This window comes from Equus asinus, chromosome 20 (assembly GCF_041296235.1).
Source record: "Equus asinus isolate D_3611 breed Donkey chromosome 20, EquAss-T2T_v2, whole genome shotgun sequence".
Lineage (NCBI taxonomy): Eukaryota > Metazoa > Chordata > Mammalia > Perissodactyla > Equidae > Equus > Equus asinus.
In genome coordinates this window covers 108,670,469-108,687,453 of record NC_091809.1, presented here as the reverse complement: position 1 = coordinate 108,687,453, position 16,985 = coordinate 108,670,469, and the positions used below count along the sequence as shown (strand labels likewise).

General features: G+C 41.3%; 1 protein-coding gene and 1 long non-coding RNA gene across 3 annotated transcripts in view; one reads left to right on the top strand and one right to left on the bottom strand.

Annotated features, from left to right (window-relative positions):
• Positions 1-3,895, bottom strand: part of LOC123279015 (uncharacterized) — a 77,356-nt gene extending 73,461 nt beyond the window's left edge. For both annotated transcript variants that reach the window (XR_011495967.1, XR_011495969.1), the window contains exon 1: positions 3,697-3,895. This is a non-coding gene — a long non-coding RNA (uncharacterized lncRNA). The remainder of the gene's footprint in view (positions 1-3,696) is intronic.
• A 139-nt stretch (positions 3,896-4,034) lies between these two features.
• On the top strand, positions 4,035-14,239 carry LIN7C (lin-7 homolog C, crumbs cell polarity complex component). Its single transcript, XM_014831438.3, has 5 exons — positions 4,035-4,171; positions 7,238-7,356; positions 7,602-7,673; positions 9,743-9,952; positions 10,808-14,239. Exons 1-5 carry the CDS (start codon positions 4,135-4,137, stop codon positions 10,961-10,963), a joined length of 594 nt encoding a protein of 197 aa, XP_014686924.1. The 5' UTR covers positions 4,035-4,134; the 3' UTR covers positions 10,964-14,239.
• Positions 14,240-16,985: the final 2,746 nt, after the last annotated feature.

Sequence of the window (16,985 nt, the reverse complement as noted above, 5' to 3'; positions counted from 1 at the left end):
TGACATATCCCAAATTTTGGACTCTGTGCAAAAACCAATCTGTGCCCACAAAATTAATCATGGAACACATTTTATGACGTTTGACAACAACTTAAAAGGTTCTTGTCTCTGGCAGGTGGCTCTGCCAATCTGCAAGTATGTGCACGGCAAATTCTGAACAATATACTGTGTGGCTGAAAATATACCACGCGGGATGCATACCCTGGAGAGAACCAGAGTGAGTCCAACCAACCCTGAAGTCTGTCTCAGGGACAGAGAAGCCAGACTGCTGTCCTGTGAAGGAAGGAGGATGGTCCCAGGTACACAGAGAAAGCCAAAGAAAAGGCAACAGCTCGTGTGCCAGTAGATGCTGAGAACATTGGCACAATCGCCTGTGTTGGCAGGACCAAGAGTTTGAGATGGCTAATTTAAGCGACAAGATCCTGGCAAACAGATTTATTTAGGGCAAGGGTGCGTCAGGAAGATGCCAAAAAAATGTATCAATCTGTGCCTTTACATGCACTGTAGAGTGATGATGAAACAACTGACATTAAAAAAGTAAACCCTATGCTCTAATATAATCTGCAACTCATCCTAACAGAAAGTAGAGTTTACTTTAGCTCTCTGGTACCCCAAGATGGGGTTTTGTGTTCTGATCTGTGATCTGTGAGCAAGAAAACTTCCCTTCAAAAGGCATTCCTGAAGAGATTTCCCCATATTGTTCTGTTTGATTAGACGAAATGTTTTTATATATTGTTTAATTTGACAATATCATTCACTTCAAATAAAAGAAGCCATTTATCTAAGATTTTACTTTTCCGAGGAGTATATTATGGAAACTCTGTTGGAAAAAGAAAGAAAACTGAGACTTTGTACTGATGGAAGCCTGAATGGATCCCTTTACTTAAGAGCAATGTTTCACTCTGCACTAAGACGTGGCTGTTTTGAGTATCTGTCCTACGCCGTCGTGCCCATTTGTGCATGGCTCAACCAGCAGTGACACAGTCAAACTCCCCACATGGAGTGTTTTGTTTCCTCATATTACTTTCCATTTCCTTCCTTCTCTAGACAGCCTTTTACCCCCAATTTTCCCCACACATGCCCGTTTTCTCTTAATTGATACCGTCCTAGTACCTTGTATTTGCAATGGGTTAAGAAAGTTTTCATGCCCTGGCTGCCTAGTTGGGATTTTAATTTTTTCTATAAAGACTAAATTTGCATAATTTAGCTTTTGCTGGGATTTCTCTAGACCCAGACCTCCTATTCTCACTTGAGTGTTCCTCTTCCTCTCCGAGGCCGGAAGTACCATGAGGAAGCAACAGGTGAAGCGGAGCTCTTGCACAAGGAGGGCAGTCCTTGATTCGGAAGCCTGGTGACTGAACATCCCGGCAGGGGCCTAAACCCAAAAGCGGCTCAGCCTCATGCCGCTCACAGCGGCCTCCTCTGAGACCTTGGACAGCGACCCCTCTGTGAAGAGGAGGAGCGGGACTCTCTCGGTCTCTCCCAACTCTAATGCTCGAAGATTTATAATCAGGGAGGGACACTTTAGGGAATCTCTCCTTATACAGTAGCTGATTCTTTTATGTATTTTGTACGTTGAGTACAAATGGGTTGTTGTTAATTAAATCATATTTTCCTCACTCAGAAGTAGCTCCTAAAACTTTTTCCTTCCTTACCCATGCTTCAAATAATTAATGGTCTGTAACTGTTCTGATTCCCAGTCCTTAGAATTGGCTTTCTATTCTTTTTAATTTCTCTGAAAATTTTAGGATCTTCTACTTATCCTTGGAATTCTGAAATTTCAAGATGAATGTGTGTGTTAAGAAATTACCAAAGACAGGGAAAGGGTCATTCAAAAGGAGCAAAGTAAACAATCCACAGTCCCAGTTCATGAGAATACTTCCTGTTCCTGCCACACAGACCAGAACCATACATATAAATTACTAGTCATGCAAGCAGCAGGAAATTTATGAGCCATAATGAAGAGAAAAATCAATCAAGAGAAATAGTGCCAGAAATAGCACAGATGATAGAATTGGTAGATAAGGCCATTAAAATTGTCATTATAATTGTATTGTATATGTTCAAGAAGCTAGAGGAAAGATTGAGCATGTTAAGAACATGAAAGATGCAGAAAAACACACACATCCCTAAATCAAACTGCTAGGAATAAAAACTACAATGTCTGAAATGGAAAATGAAAGAAATGGGATTAAGAGAATATTACATATTGAAGAAAGGAAACAGAGAAAAGCTTGATAAGGCAAAATGAACAGAGCACCAGTGAGTCATGAGACAATGTCAGGCAGTGGACTATACCTGTAAGTGGAGTCATCAAAGGAGAAGAGCTGGAGGATGGGGGGAGAAAAAAATATTTGAAGAAATAAGGGTGAAGTCTGCATTTGTCTGGCTCCACATGGTATTCTCAGTGCCTAGGAAGGCACCTGGCAGACATCAGACATTTAACAAACATTTCGTGAACACCTTTGTATCAGAACAAATGACAACAATGAATAAGAGATGAGCACATGAGCACCACAGCAGGTATAAGGGCCATCAGGGACCACAGGGGAAGAGGATGGAGAAACAGAAGCTTAGGGGAAGTGGCCTGTCTTCGGCAGGGACCCAGAGGCTGGGTTCAGTTTGAGGATGTGTACGGTTTGGAGAAGTGGAGGAGATGAAGGGCATTCCACATAAGAACAACATAAATGAAGACTTGGAAGCAAGAATAAACATGGTTTCGAATATACCACCTCGACTGGAGTGGTGACTACATTCGAGGGATAATGAGAAATGAGGTTAGCTAGATGACCTAGGGTCACAGTACGCAAGGCTTTAGGAAAAGGAAGCAAGTTTAGAAACAAGGGAGAAGCCAGTGGAAGTTTCTGAACAGAAACCTTTGACAATGAAATTGGTGCTCAAGCGGGGAAAAGAGTCTAGTGCTGACATTCATGATGGATTAGAAGAAAGTACTACAGTTGGGTGGGCCAGGAGCAACCAGGAGGCTGTTTAAACAATCTTGTCACTGGCCGGCCAGTGGCCAAGTGGTTAAGTTTGCAGGCTCCATTGCCGCCACCCAGGGATTCACCCGTTTGGATCCTGGGCGCGGACATGGCACCGCTCATCAAGCCATGTTGAGGCGGCGTCCCACATGCCACAACTAGGAGGACCCACGACTGAAATATGCAACTGTGTACTGGGGGGATTTGGGGAGAAAAAGCAATAAAAAAAAAAAAAAAAAGAAGATTGGCAACAGTTGTTAGCTTAGGTGCCAGTCTTTAAAAAATAAAAGACAATCTTGTCTTGAACACCTGTATATGAAAGCACCTAAACACATTATCAGCACAGACTAGGGCCTGAGCAAATGTCAGCAGAATCTAAATACTGAGCAAATGAATATTTCATTTAAATTAAGGACTAAAATTTTTCTCGATTCATGAAGTTTTAAAAAGTGACCCTAAGAATCTATAACCCATTAAGAATATTATTTGCTTCATAATATTTCATTCGTCTAAGATTTTGGATCAGATTTTTTAAACTGTTACTTTGTGGTGCACCAAAAGGCCTCATTCTCTGCCTCAGCCAGGTGTGCTTCAAGCTTTTCGTACTTTCCATTCTTATTCTCAAACAGATTTGGATGGAAGGTTCATGCCCCAATTTTCAACATTAAAGCAATGCTGCCACAAAAGGAGAAATCACAACATCTCAATTACACACCTGCTTGTCACAGAATCCCAGAGTTGAGGAATGGAAAGGACCTCGGAGATGGGGCCCTTCATCGCACAGATGGGGAAACTGAAGCCGAAAGAGGGTAAGCGCGGAGTCCGGGCTCATGGAGCCGTTAATGGTCAAGCTGGGACAGGAATCCAGACTCTCCCACGTGGAGCCAAGGGTTCCAAGCGAGTGGGATGAGGGTTGAACCCCGAGGCAGGGAGCAAAGGTCAGGAAGGGAGCTCTGTTCAACCTCAGCAGGCCGGGGACGTCGACGGCGCAGGACCGCGGCACCAGCAGCACGAGGCCGACCTGCAGCGCCCGGCCCCCGGGCCCCTCCAGCCCGCGAGGCCCGGCTCTCTTTCTCGCGATACCGGCCGGCCCCACCCCTCCGCCGCGCCCCTCTGTCGTCATTTCCTGTGGGTCTGCGGGCAAAGGGAGAAGATGGCGGCGCTGGGGGAGCCTGTGCGGCTGGAGCGGGGTGAGTGCGGCCGCGGTCCTGGCCGAGGCGGGCGGAGAGGTGGAGGAGGGCCGCGTCGCCGGGGGAACAGGGGCGGCCCAGGCTCCGAGTCCCGAGCCAGTCTGCCCTTCGGGCTGGCGCCGGGGGCCGCCGACGTCGCTGCGCCCGGACCCCGGGGGGCGTCTGCGGCGTCCTGATGGATGCCCGGTTCGCGCGGACCGCCGCGGGCACAGCTCAGGTCGCCACCTGTCAGCGTCCGCACACGCCGCAGGCGGGCCCTCGGGCTGGGGGCCGTGTCGCCCAGAAGCCCGGCGGGACTGCACGCCCGCCGGCCCCGCCTGGGCGCACGGCCCGGACACGCAGCGGCCAGCACCCTCCCGTGCGCGCGCGGGTGGGTCCCCCTGCCTTCGCCGCACCTCCCTTCGGTTTGTGTCGGGCTGTTTCCTGGCCTGGGTGCCCCTCCCAGGTACGCAGAAGGTGCTGTAAAACAGCCCTGCTGATTTGGTCTTGGGAGGAAGGTTACGTAACTAGCCGGAGTAGTGGTCGATCATAAAATGCTGCAAAGTGCAGTCTTACATCTTTACAAACCCAACAACTGCTCACTGGGTCTGGTTGCTTGCTTTTTAGAGCAAACTGAGAAAACTTGTTCTGCTGAGTAATGAGAGAACTAAAAGCCAGCGGAAATACATGGCTGTGCCCCCATCAGGGCCCTGTTACAGACTTTCCACATTCCGCCCTTTCTTCCGCAAATCCTTTATTTGAAACTATTTCAAGCATGCTTTTAGCATACCAGTGTCAGAAGTCATTGGGAAGAGTCAAGAAGTGCAAACTAAATATTTTGAGTACGGTAGTAAACAAAGTGTAGGATGGAGATTGAAAATATCTTGCAAGTATCAACATTTGCAGTTACACTCTGAATATTAAGTAGCTTCTGCTCTAAGAAGGGAATACCTTTTTAGAATTGTTGTGTTTAGAGAAGCCTCTTTCCTCATGCCTTCACACAAGCAGATGTGCACTTGCCATTGTTTATTCCTTATGGTGTTCACTGTTGGTAAGCCTCTTTGTAAATGACATCGTCTCCCTGCAGCCCACGAGATCATTAATTAAAGCATCACTTTTGACGGAGGAGTAGCTACTTTGGGAAGACTTACTAAGTTAGGCCTGAGACTGACATCTTCCTCCTGAGCACAATGGCACTGTGCTCTGTAGATGGGAACAAATCTGTTTGGTGTTAACAGGAGGAGGTGTTTTTCTTTGAAAGCCAGTTGTAGGACTTTAACACGTTGGCAGTCTTTTGTGTTTCTAAGTGCAGCACAAAATGTGGAACTCCACCTCTGGCATTTAGTTTTGGTAGTGCTGGCTTTGTTTTTTGCTATTTCCTAGTTCTCTTCAGTTCTGCAATAGAATGCTCAGCATCTTAATGGGATGAATTTCTAGTGGTTGCCGTTTAGCAGGATAAGAAAGTTAGGTTACATCAACTCTGTTTAACAAACTCTGTTGACAAACACTCCCAGCAGTCCTACAGTTTGAAATTAGTGCATATGATCAAGCTCCTGAACGTCTTCTAAACTGTCATACAATTCATTGGAACACATTTGAGCACAAGTTAAGGTGTAGCTTAGGTTCAGTAGTGTTTGACTTTTCTCAAATTTTTTGTTAGTTGGAAATTTTTGTATCGCTTACATTTTGTAACTTTGTAAATCAGAATGATTGATGAACCAACAATCCTCATCCACCAGCCGTTCTGGTGGTGGGATATTGGAATGGAGAAAGTCTGTTTCCATTGCATTTGATTAACATCAGTTTAAGATTTTATCACATGGAATTGACAAACCTACTTTCTTCAATACATTTATTCCTGGTTTTTCAACTGCAAACACAAAGAAGGCGTATTAATTCTATAAGGAAAAACTTCTGGTCCTTTGGTGTAATAGAACTTCTTCCACTTAAAAGGGGGCAAGGAATAGTAGGATAATAGACACTCTAGCCTCCTGGGGTACAAAACAGTTAAGAGAAAAGGCAAAGTAGAGATAGTCGTCAACATTGTTGTAACGTGACTCTGAATCTTATAAAATGTCTTAATTCATAAAACGCTTATCCTCACACTTCCAGTGAGAATTGCCTAACATGCTTAATATAGCTATATAAATGTGTACAGTCCTGTAACATTTCTTATATGAATTGGTGCCAGTGTAACATAACATTTCTGCTTGCTACATGCCAGACCCTTTTCTGTGTAGTTTTTGTTTTAATGGTCAAGTAATTCTTATAAGGAAGGTACTGTTATTTCCATTTTACAGTGGAGAATCCGAGACACAGGGAGGTTCAGTAACTTGCCCAAGATCACACAGCTAGTATTGAGACTACATTGACAAAACTAATTGTTTTTATTTTCTTATTTTGTAAACATATATGTATTTGATTGAGTTTGTCTTAATTAAAACACTGTGTTATTGATCCTAAGTTGAAAACAGAGCAGTTAATTTTATTCATTTGTACCACTGTTTTCAATGTGTCCCTGCCACTAACTGCACTGTTAATGAAAAGTTCTTGTCTACATGTATACCGTGTGTGCCTTTGGGAAATGAGCAGTGGCTTCTCTGGCACACAGTGTTTTGTACTGTTCGCTGCTTTGATTACTAATAATGATGGTTAGGTAAATTTTTATTGACTGAATAGTTCTGATAATACCATCAGCTTTTCTGAAGCAGTAGTGTTCGTATGTCTGTCACCTTTGAGCCCTAGTCCTTTCCTGTGACATTTCACATTTGATATTTAATTTTCCTGTGTCTCTCAAAGATACTGTTTTCCGAATTTTGTTTGTGTGCAACATCAGTGTTTCTTCTTCATCTACTGTAAAATTGAGCATTCTCCTCAGATTTTATGTTCCCACCCTGCTGCATGTACACACACACGCTCCCCCGACACACAGACACACAAGAGCACACCGTTATGCTTTTCTGCTTCCATGTTCTACGTGTTTCTTGTTAGTCCTTGAGAAAGAATCCCAGCTGTTACACCATTCCATGGTCGTTTAGAGAATTTTCGGAGAAAATTGTCAATCAGTGTGTGTTTGTTTAACTCTAGATATTTGTAGAGCAATTGAATTGTTGGAGAAACTGCAGAGGAGTGGAGAGGTGCCGCCGCAGAAACTTCAGGCTTTACAGAGAGTCCTTCAAAGTGAATTCTGCAATGCTGTAAGAGAGGTGAGTAAGGAACGAGTTAACTAGGGGAGATAATACTCTGAAATTTGGGTTCAGAATTTCTTAAGAAAACAAACTTTAGAAAAATATTAGAAGTGCTCCTCTCACTTTTGGAGTTTCTAATAGAAAAACATTTTATGACGATGCATAAGTTTGCCTAAAACATTAACACATTCATTAGCTTCACATAGAACTCAAACATGGTATATTCTGGAATTTAAAATCATGGTGCTACCTGGGTTTTTCAGGTGTATGAACATGTCTATGAGACTGTGGACATCAGCAGCAGTCCTGAAGTGAGAGCTAATGCGACTGCAAAGGTAAAGTTTTTCATTTGCCAAACGTGAGACAATGCTTCATAAATTAGAGGTTTAAAATATGAAGTCGTTACATTCATAATAGGCTTTTGAAAGTTAACATGTAGTATCTTTCAAGCTATGCTAAACTTGCCAAGTACCAGGAAACAGGACATCTTTTTATTGCCTTTACAAAAGATGTTTTATCATGCACTTTAGATAATGCGTTAAAAATACACTTGCACACAAATAATACACATATCATGTAATAGCTAGTTGTTATATACAATATACAGATTATACCATTAATTATGTAAGTTTTCACCAAAATTGCAAGGTCTGAATTATTATCCTCATTTTATTAGTGAGGAAACATCAGATGACGTTACTTGCCTCAAACCACACGACAGTGCAAGGTAGAACTGAGTACTCCCCCGCGTTGCTCTTTCTTTCTCCTTTATCTTAGCTCTGCAGATACGGGTAATGTTAGTAGTAGGGTACCTCTTCAGAGCTGCAGGTGGCAGGTTGATGTGCTTTTCTGTATCACTGTTTTCCTCAATTCCAGGGTTGACCTCAGTGTCCATCATACGTGATTAGAGTGAGTTAATATCAGCAGTAGCTGACTTATACTAGAATAAGTCGTTAGCAGGTAATTTTTCATTGATAGTTATTGATTCACAAAAGGAAATAGTGGATTCTCTGTTGAATACGAACACTTAAACTTATGGGTGTAGTTTGACAGAGTAGGAAAAACCTTAGAAACTTGGTTTTAATTCCTGAGTTTTATGACCCTCACAGCTTTTTGCATTTCTGAGCCTTAGTTTCATTATCTGTCAAGTGAGGCCTCTTTCAGAGCTTGGAACATGGTAGTATTCAACAAATCTTTATTTCTTTCCTCTCACCCTGCCCATTTTTGCTCATAGACCCTGATCCAATCATGAAATATGGTACCAGCTTACTTAGTTACCTTTAAAGGCAAATGAAATTGGGGCCAGCCCGGTGGCTTAGCGGGTAAGTTTGCACGAACCCCGGCTGCCCTGAGTTCACAGGTTCAGATCCTGGGCATAGACCTAGCACTGCTCATCAAGCCATGCTGTGGCAGCATCCCGCATAAAATAGAGGAGGATTGGCACAGATGTCAGCTCAGCAGCAGTCTTCCTCAAGCAAAAAGAGGAAGATTAGCAACAGATGTTAGTTCAGGGACAATCTTTTGTGCACAAAAAAAAGCAAATGAAACAAAAAATGTCAACTTTGTGTTAGCATTAATCTAGATTAGTGTGAATTTGCAAGTTTTAAAGATGTGGCTGTGAGGGGCCAGCCCCGTGGCCGAGTGGTTAAGTTTGCACGCTCCACTTTGGCAGCCCAGGGTTTCGCAGGTTTGGATCCTGGGCTCGGACATGGCCATGTTGAGGAGGCATCCCACATGCCACAACTAGAAGGTCCCACAACTACGATATACAACTATGTACCAGGGGAATTGGGAGAGATAAAGCAGAAAAAAATAAAAATAAAAATAAAGATGTGGCTCTGTTTCATCTTCTGTGGGGTAATAGTAGTAACTTAAGCAAACAGAAAGCGTTCATGTTGGCTATAAGTATCCCTCTTTTTCTCGATACTGAGTTATTTCCTGATGAATTACTCAGTATACAGTACAGATGGTGCAGGATATAAGGACACTACCTCCTTGTGGGTTGTTATGCTGGCAGGTTGTGTCCTGCCCAAAGGCCCCTGGAGGAGCCAGGCTGTCCAGCCCCGAAGCTCAGGGCTGCTGCACGCTGGGGTAGGGCTCTCCTCTTGAACATGCGCCGGTGCCCATCTGCCTGCAAGCCTGCTCGCCAGGTGCTGCACAGGAGTGCTGGGCTGAGTGGGCCACGAGGGACTTGGGCAGTCCTGTGCTCCCTGCACAGTCCCAGGGTGTGCTTTCCAGGCTTCCTCTCTAAACCCGTCCACTCAGCTGGCCTTCTCCTCAGAACTGCCAGGGCATTTGTGGGCATTCAGACATCAAAAGTATGTACCTCAAAAGTAGTTTTAAAAAAGAGCCAAACTGAAGTAAACAAAAGTCATATTTTTAAATATGTGAAATTTTCATTCAGGCTACTGTTGCTGCATTCGCTGCCAGCGAAGGACATTCTCATCCTCGTGTTGTCGAGCTACCAAAAACTGAAGAGGGCCTTGGATTCAATATTATGGGAGGCAAAGAACAAAACTCTCCAATCTATATATCTCGAATAATTCCGGGTGGAATTGCTGACAGGCATGGGGGCCTCAAGCGAGGAGATCAACTCCTTTCTGTCAATGGAGTGGTGAGGAGGAATTTCATTTCTGTTTGTAGTGATGTGTTGTGACCACGTGGGGGTGTATTTGAGTTAACGAAACAGACATTCTAGGGAAAAAATCCAAGCAGCTTTGTCGTTTGGACATCCCTTAGGAGGGGCCGGCTTGGGGGTACAGTGGTTAAGTTCAGCACGCTCTGCTTGCGCTGCCCAGGGTTTGCAGGTTCAGATCCCAGGCACGGACCTACACAACGCTCATCCAGCCACGCTGTGGCAGTGCCCCCTGTAGAAAATAGAGGAAGATGAGCACAAGATGTTAGCTCAAGGCTAATCTTCCTCAAGCAGAAAAAGGGGAAGATTGGCCACAGATGTTAGCTCAGCGCCAGTCTTCCTCACCGAAAAAAAGAAATCCCTTGGAGGCATCCTGGGCAGTACTATTTAGTACAGTGGTGCTTTTTAAAACACTTAGTGTTTTGCTTCTCTCCAATGTGAATTAGCAGTGCTTAGTGTGATTTCTATGAAATAAAGTTCTTTAGTAGGTAAGACACTATGTTAAATTACAGATCTACCTTCATTTTAGTCTTAGGGAGTGGAAATTGCTTGATTTACTTCTGATTTAGTGAAATAATAGGACTTGTATATTGATGTGCTAATTATTTGGAACTTAAAAACCAGTTCCTAGACTACAAACAGAATGTGATTTAGCAGAAATTGATTAAACATTGATTCACATTGATTAAAATGATAAAGCAGGATTATTTCTATGTTTATAGTGTTGAAATGATACAACATTAAAACTTTTTTACTTACGTGTATTTTAAACAGTTTTGCATGTTGAGTGACTTGCAAAACCTAGCCATTAATCGTGTGTGTTTCTTTTTCTAGAGCGTTGAAGGGGAGCATCACGAGAAGGCCGTGGAGCTGCTGAAGGCAGCTCAGGGGAAGGTGAAGCTCGTGGTGCGGTACACCCCCAAGGTCTTAGAAGAGATGGAGTCCCGCTTTGAGAAGATGAGATCCGCCAGACGCAGGCAGCAGACCTAGTGCGCTTCAGGGCCTCACACCCCTCTGCCTGTAGATAGAGAAGTTTTCCCTGTGCCCCGCAGGTGGCCGCAACGCCAGTGATTGTGAACAACAAACAGAAACTTCCCGTGAAATCCTCCTTGCCATTTTGTAAATGCCTATTTTAACATCGTTTGTGGTTCCAGAGATGCACACACTTTTTTCTGACACAAAAAAGTAAACGGCGATGAGGGCAATTCTGTCCCGCTGTTTTTACAGGCCTTTTTCAAATGCAGATTTTGTCATAAAGTTGTTATAGATTTTTAAAAATGCTTTTTTAATATTCAAATGTACTTTTACATTCTTAATCTTTTTTTAGGGGAAAAAATGTTTTCTTCATTTGGCTGCTTATTTTAAAATAACAGTTCTCCAATTCTTTTTTTGCTTACTCCGTTTTTTTTAACCTGTAAAATTCCTTTTCGGTTTTCCAGGGAATTGAACATAACAGTCTCAGCTGTGGCAGCCCATGCCACTGTCAGTGTTAACATCACTGCTGCGTTTTGTCCTTTGAAGACACACACACAATATATAGAATCAGTGGTAAATCATAACTCAGCACAGTGGAACTTTTTTACATTTATTTAAACATAATATGTAACGAATATTCATTTATACTGATTTATAAAAGTTTTTAAACACTGAAACAATCATTGCGAAAATATGTATTCTTTCACAATATTTGAGCAGTGAGGCAAGAGGATGTAATTTGATTGTTAGCATTACTGATTACATCTTTATTTGTATTCAATAATATATCAAACTACAAATGCAGAAACAGGTTTAGGTTTCATCTTTTGCGAATTTTTTAATGCTACTCATTTTTATTTAAATATATTTCTTATATTTTGGTCCTTCCATTCCTAGAGATGAGCCAGTTAGTGTGTGACGGGAAATAGAAGCAAAGAAGAAAGAGTAATACCTTTAACCTCACTAGCCTCCAGAGTTACACACACTGACTAGCTCGATTTAAAGAATTGATTTTAAATAGGAAGAAGATAGAAGGATATATTAAGATAGAAATTATGAAGCGATGTATTCATAAGAATCTGGCTGTTTGTCAAAATGAGTAGAAACTCATTCATATTAACATGGTTGGATCTAGAGAACCAGTGTTTATGATTCATATATAATGGTGGGGATTCAGAGAGACTTTGATTTGTCCACTGGATGTCACTGTTTTCCTAAAAGGCAGCTATTAGCGTATGACTGGGACTGAGGTCTTTTTAAAGGCTGAAGTTAAAGAGTTGAGGTTCATTTTCAGTCACAACTTACAGGAACATTTGTATGTTTTCTTAAAAATGTAAGTGATAGCTCCTAAAAGAAGAAAATGGATTGAAGTATATAAGGAATTTAGCATAATTATCGACCCTGTGTAAAAACTGGGCATTTTGTAACATTCCTTCAGGAAGAATAGAAATGTATACCTTTTTCTGCATGTTTGTGAGCACTGTGAGTCTTAAAAGATTATTCCAGTTTTCAGTGATATTCAGAATAAAAGTCAATCAGCATTGTTATTTATCATTTAGGTATTGAACACTGGATTGCATGGTTGAATGTGTCTTTAGTCACTACAAAATGTGCTTGTATTGATAGGATCAAGTTGTTAAATTGTATATTTTCAGAATTAATTGATGTTTTTAAAATGTTGAGACCAAAGTAGTGTAGAATTATGGATTTACTTTAATTTAACTGTAAAGTTATTAGAGGTATTTGTTGTAGAGCTTTATATATTGAAGGGGTATTGGTGCATATGAAAACAGTGATATTATTCTCATGCTTGTATTCTTGCATTCTAGGGTGAGTAGACCCTGAAGAGAGCTTACTTCAGTACAGCTACAGCTGCAGCAGCTTTTAAGGGCGTGTCAACATTTCATTATAAATTATAGCTTCCTGCTTTAGTATCTCAGCTTTTCAGAACTTTCAGCCAAGTTAAATCTTTTTTGGTGTTGAAACTTGGTTAGTCGAGTAAGCTTTTTTTTCCCTTCTGCAGTAATCCACAATCTGTTCTTTGTGTGGGTTGGCACTTATTTATAATTCTTAAAATAAGAATAGCTTAAAGGCGCCAAGTACAGTAGTTCTGCTTGCTACCGTGGAGCATGCGTAGCAGGAGTTTGTTTTTGTTAATGCAGTTTTCACAGCGTATCCCGGAATTTTAAATCCTGACCATAGAAAACTTCAGTCATCAGTGGCAAAGATGCACAGCAGTGATCTGATACAGTGAGGAAATTAAGGGAATTTTCATCTTCTAAATAAATGTATGATCCTAGCATGACTAGGCACATAGTGAGTATATAATAGGTTTTTGATTTGTAAATTGCAACTTACCCTCTCTCCTCAATTTCCATTTGTTTTCTTGGCATTTCGTAATATGTTGATGGGGTGATTCTCCTCCTTAGCTGCATGTTAGATAGAACACACCCGCGGAGCTCTGAAAACTGTTGACACCTGAGTCCCATCCCATACCAACTAAATCAGAATCTCTGAGGCTGGGGCCAGATGCTAATGTTTTTGGAGCTTTCCAGGTGGTTCTAAAGGACACCTAGGGTTGAGAACCACTAGGTTCCTCTTTACAAAATGCCCTACTGGACTCTGGACTCTGGAGTATCAGAATAAAATAGTTCAATTTACAGCTACTCTGAAGTAGCTGCAAATATAATGATGGGTTATATTTCTTGATGGTTTCTTTTGGAACAAAAGGTACTTGGCATTCCTTATTGGGGAAGTGATTACAGTCTCTTTTTTCTTTTTTAATAAAATCTGCTAGTAGTTTAAACTTTCAATGTCTGTCCTCTTTCTGCCCCCTTTGCCTTTAAAACTACAAAAATAGATGTTTATTATTTGAGAAAGCATGTTTAAAAATTGCAGATGAGAAATATTGTCATTGATAATTGCGTGCCGTCCTAATGTGGCCACTTTATCCATCAGTGCACTACTAGATCTAGTGGCCAGTTCTTTGGGGTTTGCGAATTCAGATGTGTTTTTAAACAATCATCGTCTTCCTCTTCTAAAGTTTTGAAGTGATTTTGCTCAAGTACTTAAGTAGTTTGGCTCAAGTACATTGTTTACAATTTAAATGGATATTATAGCATTTAATAGAAGAAATGGCTATGGCTTATCCGAAAAGAATGTCAGCATGACTTGGTCTAGACAAAAAAGAATACATGTTGTGAATATTTTATAATGTGGAATGATCATTGAAATGTCAAGGACTCTGGGAATTGTATTTCCTAAATAAATGTTTATGAATTTTCTAACTTATATTTTGTCGTCTCCTGTACTGATAATCTGGTTTTATACTTTTTATTGTCCAAAATCTCACTACAAGTGGTTCTTCAAAGGCTGTTGCGGTTCTGTAATGGTTAAATAGTCGACAAAACGGAATCGCTCGCTCATTAATTTTCAAGAACTTTCAAACTAATTTGTATCTGGACATAGCTTTTAAAAATATTAACAAACAGTGTGCTTCTACTTTAATTCTTTAGTTTGAGGTAGAGAAATACAGTACCCAAGATGGATTGAACACTTTTTCAATAGCCAACTTACCAATTTAATTCTGATTCTAAGGCTTATTTGAAATAAATTTGTATTAGTTATGTTCGTGTTCTTTAGGATTTGGAAAAAACTGATAGAACCACACAGCAGATGTGTTTCTGAAAGCTTTTAAATGAATAAAATAACTTTTAAATGAGATAAAATCATAATCCATGGTAGTTACTGGAATGAAACTTCGAATTCCTATATTTTGCGTTGTCTTTCCTAAAATATAACTACAGAAAAAATTCTGTTGTGTTATTTTGAGAGAGGCAGGATGGCATGTGATTGAGAGCACAGAGTGTGGAGCCTCACTACCCTGGTTTGAACCCTGGGTCCACCATCACTGTGCAACCTTACACAAGTTTCTTAACTTCTCTGTGCCTTAGTTCCCTCATCCATCATGTGTGACAAAAATGCCTGTAAGTCCTGTGAAGCCCTTAGCTGCCTGGCATAGTTAATGCTATTTGTGTTTGCTGTTATTTTCATGTAAAAAAGCTTCAGGGCCGCCTTAGTGAAAGAAAGATGTGGCTGAATAATAAAATTAGCAGGTTCTTGTTTTTGATGCCTAAAAAGATAACCTTTAAATTACGCTTGAAAACTTTATAAGGAATAAGATTCATAAGGAATTTCAGATTTCTGTCCACCCGGATCAAAGAACCTCATGGAATTCTAAAATGAGTGGGGGGTGGGTGCTGGAGGGTTGGGGCTGCGTTCACAAGGAAAGTCATCAAAGTCCGAGTCAGGGAGTGGTCCACTCAGACAGGCGGTCTGCAGGAAGGCTGTGACCCAGCCCTGGAGACGACGGATTGCTAGAAGGCGTGTCACCATACAAGGCATAATTCACCACCATGGATTTTTATGAAGCATGAAAATGCACCAAGCAACAAGGTGTACAACAGAAAGCATTTCCTGTCGGCCCTCGGTTTCTCCAAAACTTCGGTAAACCAGAACACCCCTTCTCTAAGTCTTTCAGTTCTGGTTTTATGATATTTGCTGTTGTTAATTCTGGTTTTAATCTAATGAAGTGGTTATATGTTTTCCATACATTTATTTGGTGGCAGATAACTTTCACCTGATGAAATCTTTTAAGATTATATACAGAGCAAAAGGTAAATTCATACAGAACCCATTTGTAAATTTTATTCCTTTGATTTTAAACTTCTCAAGAAAAGGACAAGCACTTTGTGTCAAGAACAGGTGTGTGAGAGCTCTCCTGGTTCTCATCAACGACAGAACTGTGCTTCGGACCCAGTCAGGATTGGGTCCTTACAAGAATTTTCTTTAGGAGAGGAAGTGTGGAAGAAAAACGATTTGTTACAGTCTCTCCAGAATTGCTCTAACCAATTGGATAAAAAGAAGAGAATTTAGCCATTGGCTGCAGATAAGTTCCCTTTATGTGGCAGTTACTGAAAGTAATTCATTTCATCACAGAGTAACACAAACCCAAATGTTTAATTTTTTTTGTTGTTTATTTGGTAGAAAAATGCAATCTGAAAGCATGAAATAGGGGAAATTTTTATTTCTGGTATCTGTTATTTGACATACTTTTGAGCCCAGAGTGTAGACAACTCTCTAACTTTTGACATTCCGTTCTGAGGGGTTAAGGGTTGAATTGTGTGCCCCCCCCAGAAAGATGCGTTGGGGTCTAAAGCCTCAGTACCTGAGAATGTGACTTTATTTGGAGAGAGAGTCTTTACAGAGGTGATAGGTTAAGCGAGGCCATTACAGTGGGCCCTAATTCAACATGGCTGGTGTCCTTTTAATAAAGGGGAATTTGGACACAGACATGCACACAAGGAGAACACCGTGGGAGATGAAAGCAGAGATGAGGTTGGTGCTTCTACAGGCCAAGAAACATGAAAAACTGCCAGCCAAATCCAAGAAACAGAGAGAGAGGCACAAACAGATTCTGCCTGACAGCCTCAGAAGGAACAAACCCTGCAGTTTCCTTGACTTGGCGTCTACCCTCCAGAACCCGGAGACAAGGAAGCTTCCTCATCGAAGGCACCAGGTTCGCCGTCCTTCGTTACGCATGAGAGAATCCTTGTTTCGGTGGCGTCACCACCAAGAACGGGTACTGAAGCAAAATTAAATGTGGCTTCTCCCAGTAGACTGGGAATCTACCAACTCCACAGACAGATCAGAAACTCACATTGGAGCCAAATAAAAACAATAATAATGATGTATGCATAATTTAGGCACAGAATTAGTCAGCTGATCTAGATGTTCAAATGTCCAAGAAAGGACCAAGATACTAAAGGGATGACACCTTCATCAATCTTGTCACCTCACTGAGTCCCATTTGTGGAGAACGACCATGAAGGTTACTTTCATCTTTTGGTCTATGTAAAAATAATATTAATAGGAGCTAAAATTTTTTAAGTAACTAATATCTGATTTAAAAATAAAAGTTTTCCTGGGTATTACAACAACCAGAACTACATGAAGAATTGTGCACTGCTGACCAAGA